At 34.2% G+C, this 7,385-nt stretch overlaps 1 protein-coding gene across 1 annotated transcript; it reads left to right on the plus strand.

Annotated features, from left to right (window-relative positions):
* The first annotated feature begins 1,292 nt into the window (after nt 1-1,292).
* LOC132725947 (uncharacterized) lies at nt 1,293-6,995 on the plus strand. The gene is made up of 5 exons (XM_060711168.1): nt 1,293-1,528; nt 2,466-2,530; nt 3,645-3,834; nt 5,309-5,341; nt 6,533-6,995. The coding sequence occupies exons 1-5, from the start codon at nt 1,399-1,401 to the stop codon at nt 6,550-6,552; spliced, it is 438 nt and encodes a 145-aa protein (XP_060567151.1). The 5' UTR covers nt 1,293-1,398; the 3' UTR covers nt 6,553-6,995.
* Nucleotides 6,996-7,385: the final 390 nt, after the last annotated feature.

Consider the following 7,385-nt stretch of genomic DNA (forward strand, 5'->3'; position numbering starts at 1 on the left):
GCCCTTAAAGAGTTATTTTTGAAGCATAAAGTGGTGATAATTTACCTCTATGCAATTTTAACGGAGTATTAGCCAAAGATATGAATTTTGAGCCAAAGTAAGTCACTGTACGGCGGTCAATGAGAACCTAAATGTACAGTAAAAATACAGAGACAATAATGAAAGGGGGTAGCCCTTAAAAGGGTCTGCCTTACAAGCCGCCATTCGTACTAGGGGCTAACACACCCAAGTTCACCATCCTCGTCGACTCTGACTACTTTGTAGGGCCACTCCCCTCGCCGTCAGTCAGGATACTGGCAGTTAACGTCATGCAAGCTAAGTTGTGACGTGCCGTATCTGTAGAAAACATACGAACTTGCCGTTTTTCACGTAGCATTGGTTCTTCAATAATCTGCTGATGCCCTGTGCCTTCTCAACGACGTCCACGTGTCGAGAGAAAGAGAAAAGTGTGACGCCTTATCTATAGATTATGACGCAAATAGCGGAATTCCGAGACGTATTGTAGTATGACATATTACGTCGTTGTTTGAAATAGCTACTGAAGATTCTTACTGGTTTTGACCAATGATAAGTCTTATTTATAATAGTATTAAAACAATTTTTAATTTTGAAAATGACGCTTTTGTAAGCCATTATACAGTATTTACAACGTTATATCAGAAATAAAAAAAAATCGATCATGTTAAAAGTTTGTTACGTCAATAACTTTTATCAAATCAAATTTATAAAGTAATCTCTCTTTCCGTAAATTTACGAATAATCGTCAATTATTATCAGCGGTGTAATTTTTTTTTATCCTTGCAACATTTTCGTTAAACTTCTGTAATAACCGGCGTTATTTGTATAAGACGTCAAATTCCAGGTATATGCACAAAACTGGCCTTGGTATAAAGCTATTTACTATCACGTGATTGGTCTGGTATTCGATTTTAATATGCGAATTTATCGACTATGATATTTAATAAACAAGTTGGGTAATTCTTTTATTCATTCATATTTTCTAAAACGTCAAAGATGGCATTGAGCGTGAAGCAAACGATAAGTAAAAAGAAACAGAGTGCCTAAAGAAAGCTTTAAAAATCTTGCCGCCTCGGTTTAATTGATCTTGTTCATGGACGGTGAAGATAAGTGCAAGCTCCCAACACCGACCAAAGCAGTTTATAACACTTATATAGTTTTTAATACACGACAACGGTGAAAATTTGAATTAAGACACCGTCCGTCGATCTTGCGCTGACAAAACCACATAGCTAGACGGACGGGCCTCCAAGTTTACGACATTTATAATAAAGAGAGTGTAAGTGATAGGCACAGGACGATTGTAATTGTTAAAGTGTGTTTATCATTGGTCATTATTACGCTGACAATACACTGACAATATCACACGCAGGATTATTCATGGAGATCTCACTGAAATATTCACATTGGATAACTTTGTTATCGTTCGTTTGCTTGTGCGTCCGTCTGAGCGTTTGCCAAGCCCCGCCATCGCCTTCACAGAATTCACAGAACAACTCTAACCAACCAAGTATGTATTTTGATTGATTTAAAGGCGCATTATGCCTCAGAAACAAATAAATTTTTTACATCTTTAGAAAGAGCAAACATGAATTTTATAATGTTTAAATAATGGTTTTAGAGAATGTTAGATACTTGCTACCTGATGAAAGCAGCAATAAATGGGCAATAAGTTGTCATAAAAAAGAGCAAAATGTAAACAAAGTGATATTTTGACTTTCATACAAAATACTTATTCACTATAATTGAAATTATTGTGAATGCAACATATCAAAAAGATTAAGTAATTGGCCAATAAGTAATTTTTTGGATACTATAAAAGTACACCAACATTAAAAACATTTTAAGAAATAAAAACGAATGCATTTCTGATGCATAATGGGCCTTTAAAGATAAAGAGGACGTGGAAAATATGCTCATATACAAGAACACTAAAAATATTTCTTTTACATTATTTCTCTACTGTGAGTTATACGTATAAAAAAATGTAAATCGTTGATCATAATGTACAGGAAGAATGAAAAAATGACTGTATGAGGACAGGTGTTTAAAGCTGCATGCCTCCAGATGAACCAGAATAATTTAAGACAATTAAAACTTTGGAAAGCTTACTAAGATTGTTTACGAATGGTAAAAAGATTCAAGATTCAAGAAATGATACCTTATATGCTATAAATAACTGATTTTGCAGCTTTTATCACCTTATTTCTTCTGCGTTACAAACGCAGGTAAGGATATTTATGCATATTTTTACCGCTTTTTGGTAATTTACGTGGATTGTAAATACAGTTTTCAATGTGTAAATTACTTTGTTTGTTCATTTCATAATATCTGTCTTTTAAATACATTTTCAAAATGTTCATGAAAAAAAGGATAAATGTGGCGGCGTGCTTTAAATGTTTGTTATTATCTTAAGACATTTTGTATTTTTGTTTTGTTGTTTTTAGGTGCTTGCGGAAACTGCAGGCCGGCTTGGATCACCCAATTAGATGGCTTTAAATCTATTATAATTGTGAGTAAATTTACACCTTCTATAAATAAAAAAACCAGCGAACAAAATATGCCACTGTCTGAAACGAATTTGTCTTGAAAGCTTGTGTTTGGCAGACAAAATTACGATAAAAAAAGTAGTCTGTAAGCCAAAAGTGGAGCCCAGTCTGACTGTGTGGATGTGCAGGCTGGTCGGACTCTATACTGGTTGCAACAGATATTCCAGCACGGTACACGTTTAAAGCGGCACTCATCTTTCATTTTCTGTTGGAAAAACAATTCTGTGTTGTTTCAAACTAATTATTTCGGTAATTTTATCATAGAAAATGTGCATCGTATCACTGTCAGCCTTCTTCAGACGCTACATGAGCCGCGTCACGACAAAACCAACATAGTGCGTATGCGAACAGCATGGATCCTGATCAGACTGCGCATCCGCACAGTCTGATCAGGATCCATGCTGTTTGCTATCCCTTTTTTACTTGCTATAGGGTTTGTAAGCGAACAGCATTGATCCTGATCAGACTGCGCGGATGTGCAGGCTGGTCTAGATCCATGCTGGTCGAAAACCCATTATGTTGGTTTTGTCGTGACGCGGCTCACATGTATTTATAACGAGTAAGTGCTTTATTTTGTATTTCCAGCTCCTAGCTGGAAATACAAAATATATGTATTCTGTATGGCACACAGCAGATATAGCAGATAAATGTAAGTATTTTGTATGAAATACAAAATGTACGTATTTTGTATGGCAAACAAAATACCCCTAAAATCTTCTCTTTTATTATAGGTTCGGTATATATTGCCATCGCCATTTACTATGCATTGATAGACAGATATTTTAGTCTGAATAGTCAGTGTGCAGCATTTGTTAATTATATCTCTTTACAAAATTAAGTAACACAATTCAAGAAATTAGACCTGTTGATGAAGACTGTTTGTGGGCTTATTTTTATTTCCTCAATTTCGCCTCTGTTAGAGTTTTTATTGAGTGTCAAGACAGTCAATGACCCTGATTTATTTGACCTATAAAAGGAGTAAAGGGAGACAACTATAGACTGTTTCTTAATAAACAAGGGAAGTAATACCCGCCTTCTTGAAAATGTCATTCACATGATTTGTTTCTCTTTATTTAGCTGAGCAATAGAATGAAAAGTATCTGTAAATTTGCATTAGACAAAAACGTGGTGAATGTGTGTAGAAATAACAACTGTAATCACATGGGTGGAGCAAATTTCTGTTGCTGTCCAATGGAAAAATTATCCTTAGTAAATGAGTGCTTCAGCAAGACTACAACAACCGCCTGTGTACCAAATGATATCAAACGTAAGTGAAATATATAGTTTATTTTATGTCAATTATTATATATTAACCTTCGTCAATTGTGTAATAGATGTGCATAGCTTTGACTTTGGAATAGGCAATTCAATGTTTAAGTGACTACAAAACTTGAGCTATTAATAGTATGGAACATGCTACGACTGCGCATGCGTACAGACTCGCCCGGAAGATAATGATTTAATTAAATTCAGTTGTCCAAATCAAAATTTTAGTTAGATTTTGTTTTAGAATAATTGCCAATGTATGATGAATTACTAAATTATTAACTGACTGTTCTGGACAGTTATAAAAGTCCTACCTGGCAAAGCATATATATATATATATATATATATATATATATATATATATATATATATATATATATATATATATATATATATATATATATATATATATATATATATATATATATATATATATATATATATATATGAGCCGTGTCACGACAAAACCAACATAATGGGTTTGCGCAGTCTGATCAGGATCCATGCTGTTCGCTTACCAACCCTATTACAAATAGAGAAACTGATAGCGAACAGCATGGATCCTGATCAGACTGCGCGGATGCGCAGGCTGGTCTGGATCCACGTTGGTCGCAAACGCACTATTTTGGTTTTTGTCATGACACGGCTCATATAACACTTAAGGAAAATAACCAGTATTGCAAAGCCTTAATCTCCACAGGACGCTATTGGTTTTAATCTCGGCTAATGCTTTTTGCTTCGTTCATTAAACAGAACTATCCAGCAAGCTACATGTAGCTCGCTCCATATCATTTTTATTTATTTATTTTTGTGGTTGGGGTTATCGCTATGCATATAACTGATTTCATAAAACAGGTAGCACGCATCAATGCATTTACAATATGACATTATACACGTATGAGCACAACTATAGCTAGGTCTGGCTACTGACATTGAAAAAAAAATGGTTTTGCTCTTAAAAGTTCCGTATATTTCTCAAACTGTTCGACTCGTAAACGCCGTTCTCCCACGCACTGATGTCCCCTTACAGGATAAGATATCTACCATCACAACATCTATTTTTAAAAAAAGTAAACACTTTTTTGTTAATGTTTCAAGACCGTAAGAAGTTAGAGGTGAACTTGTGGCCGAGTGGTTTAGGTCGTTACCTTCAAACCACTTGTCCTCACCGCTGTGGGTTCGAATCCCTCCAGGGAGTTTGGACTCTTTCGTGTGTGGAAGCTTTCCAGCTAGCTTACGGAACGGCGGTGGTTCTGCTAAACTGAAATAATGCACGAAAGGGCATCTTAGGTCTTCACCCACCAGTAAAGCTGGAACGTCGCCATATGACCTATACTGTGTCGTAAAACTCAATCAAATAAACGGACAAAACCGGGGAAAAATCTTAAGTACTAGACGCATTCTTAAAAGCTGTAGACTCTTTATATGATGAATGATAATACTTATAAAATGACACTTTTTATTAAATTTTACAGGTTGGCAAGATGGATTTCAACAGGCTTTCTTCGGTACGTGGATGCATTTTATTTACTCTGTTGGTTTAGTTTTGTTTTCATATTTTTTGTTTCGTATTTATACTCAAAAGAACACTGCATTCTAAATATTGTTTGTTAAAGGCATAGAAACGAATAAATTTTTGCTTCTTTAGAAAGGACAAACAAAAGTAAACGGACTAATTAAATGCAATGTTTGCCTTGTGTACCTCACACAGCAATGTCTTACTTGTAAAAGAGAGACTGTTCCAAGGGCATGTATAGCACATTACATTTAATAAAAGTATGTAGTGTCCCATTAGTAGGTCAATAGATGTCCCTCCCACCAACACAGGAAAAAAATGACCACCATTAAAGTATATTGTCTTTTAGTAGTTAGTTTCCTCCATAGCATTACAAATTCTAATAAATATACATTTACCGTGTTTATGACGACAAGAGTTATTTCCCTTGTCAGCATTCACCTTGTAAATTCATTTGCAGACGACTACGAATGATGACAGCATTTCTATTACATAATGTGGGTCTGTCAATAGGGTTGTAAAATCTACATTTGTGTATCAATTAAAGATATACTATGAGCAAATTTCTTATTAGAAAATATTGATAATAGCTATACACTGTCTTTGTAAAACTAAAATAAACATGTTTTATTACACATGAAGCAGATGTTTTTAAGACTCTACTCACTGCAGCTGGTCACAATTTGAATATATAGTGTCAATTAAAAAACTGGTAGTTTTTTTTTTCAGAAAGAGCCAATTTTACTTGACCCATAGGGAACGCAGCTTCCCATACGTAGATTTTTCATTCTTTAATTCAAATTAGATATGCTCAGTAAGAATTTAATGATATACAATAAATTTCAATGATTAAAATAGTTTACTTAATGATGAGCATAATATATCTTTAACAAACATAATTTGGGATTTAGGAATGAAACATTTTACCAATAAGTATCAATTACAATCACATACTGCATCCGGATCAATGGAGGATGATTGTTAATATAGATCCATTATTAAGGTTGTCATTGCCCCCCCCCCCCCCCCCCTCTCGCATGAATCCAACAAACCTAAATTTCCGTAGTTGGTCAGTGTCAATGTGTATTATTAAAGTAAGATAATTTTTTTCTACCAGATGTATATTTTTGACTTTTCTGTTTTCCACTAAAGAAAGTATATTATTTCCATCTTTTCGTTTCAGGTGGGCCTCAGAACGGTTGATTGGTTTTAAACATTCATCCTGGTCACCGGAAAGCTTTACCAAACCAAACGCCCAATGACTTCAGTGATAATCTCCCTTTGCAAGATATGCTTACATACAATTTTTAATCGTCGCAATGCCGGACAGCTCTCTCGAGATAAAATGAAATATCTTCAACGTTAAGAAACATTATTTTGATTGAGCAATGAAAGGTTGTTGGCTTCTTGCTTATTTACACATCATTTACATATCATTAACATATCATTTGCATATAATTTTACATTGTTAACATTTTTTACGCATTCATAGCGTAAAATAATATTTCTTAACTTGAATTCGTGCGACAAAATCGTTCTGTCTTTCTAGTAATTTGTATTATATTATTGTTGTGTATGATGCTTTATGCAGGTTTTAATGCGAAATTACAATGTAATAAATAAAACCTTTGCTTAAATTTATAAAACCTTTGCTTAAATTTATATACCGATTTTCTGATTTTTATTTGTTTGGGTCGTCAGACCAAACAAATAATGGTAGCGAAATTTCAGACCCTGATGCTGTTAATTGCAAATGTCGAAAGTAGTCCGCTTTTTGAAGCGGTTACTTCCTTTTATATGTACACTAACGCCAAAAAATTCAGGGAGATCACTGCGTAAAGATGGTTAAATGACAGGCGCATTAATTTTCAAGCAAAATAGTTCCTGAATGGTCGAAGATTTCTAATATTGTTTTATTCTTTATAGATATTCGTGCATATAGTAAGCTCCATGATTATTTACATCTGTGTTAAACGAAATAATAAGGGTTACTAACCCTAATTTAGAATAGTATGGTTTTCTTCATCGTAGGCGAA

Source organism: Ruditapes philippinarum, unplaced genomic scaffold, assembly GCF_026571515.1.
Source record: "Ruditapes philippinarum isolate M1 unplaced genomic scaffold, ASM2657151v2 ctg473_1_1_1_1, whole genome shotgun sequence".
Taxonomy (NCBI): domain Eukaryota; kingdom Metazoa; phylum Mollusca; class Bivalvia; order Venerida; family Veneridae; genus Ruditapes; species Ruditapes philippinarum.

Excerpts from the sequence above, each read along its gene's own strand:
- LOC132725947 (XM_060711168.1), top strand. The coding sequence starts at position 1,399 with ATGGAGATCTCACTGAAATATTCACATTGGATAACTTTGTTATCGTTC. Across the intron at positions 2,531-3,644 it reads GCTTTAAATCTATTATAATT|CTGAGCAATAGAATGAAAAG; the intron begins GTGAGTAAATTT and ends CTCTTTATTTAG. Across the intron at positions 5,342-6,532 it reads ATTTCAACAGGCTTTCTTCG|GTGGGCCTCAGAACGGTTGA; the intron begins GTACGTGGATGC and ends TTTTCGTTTCAG.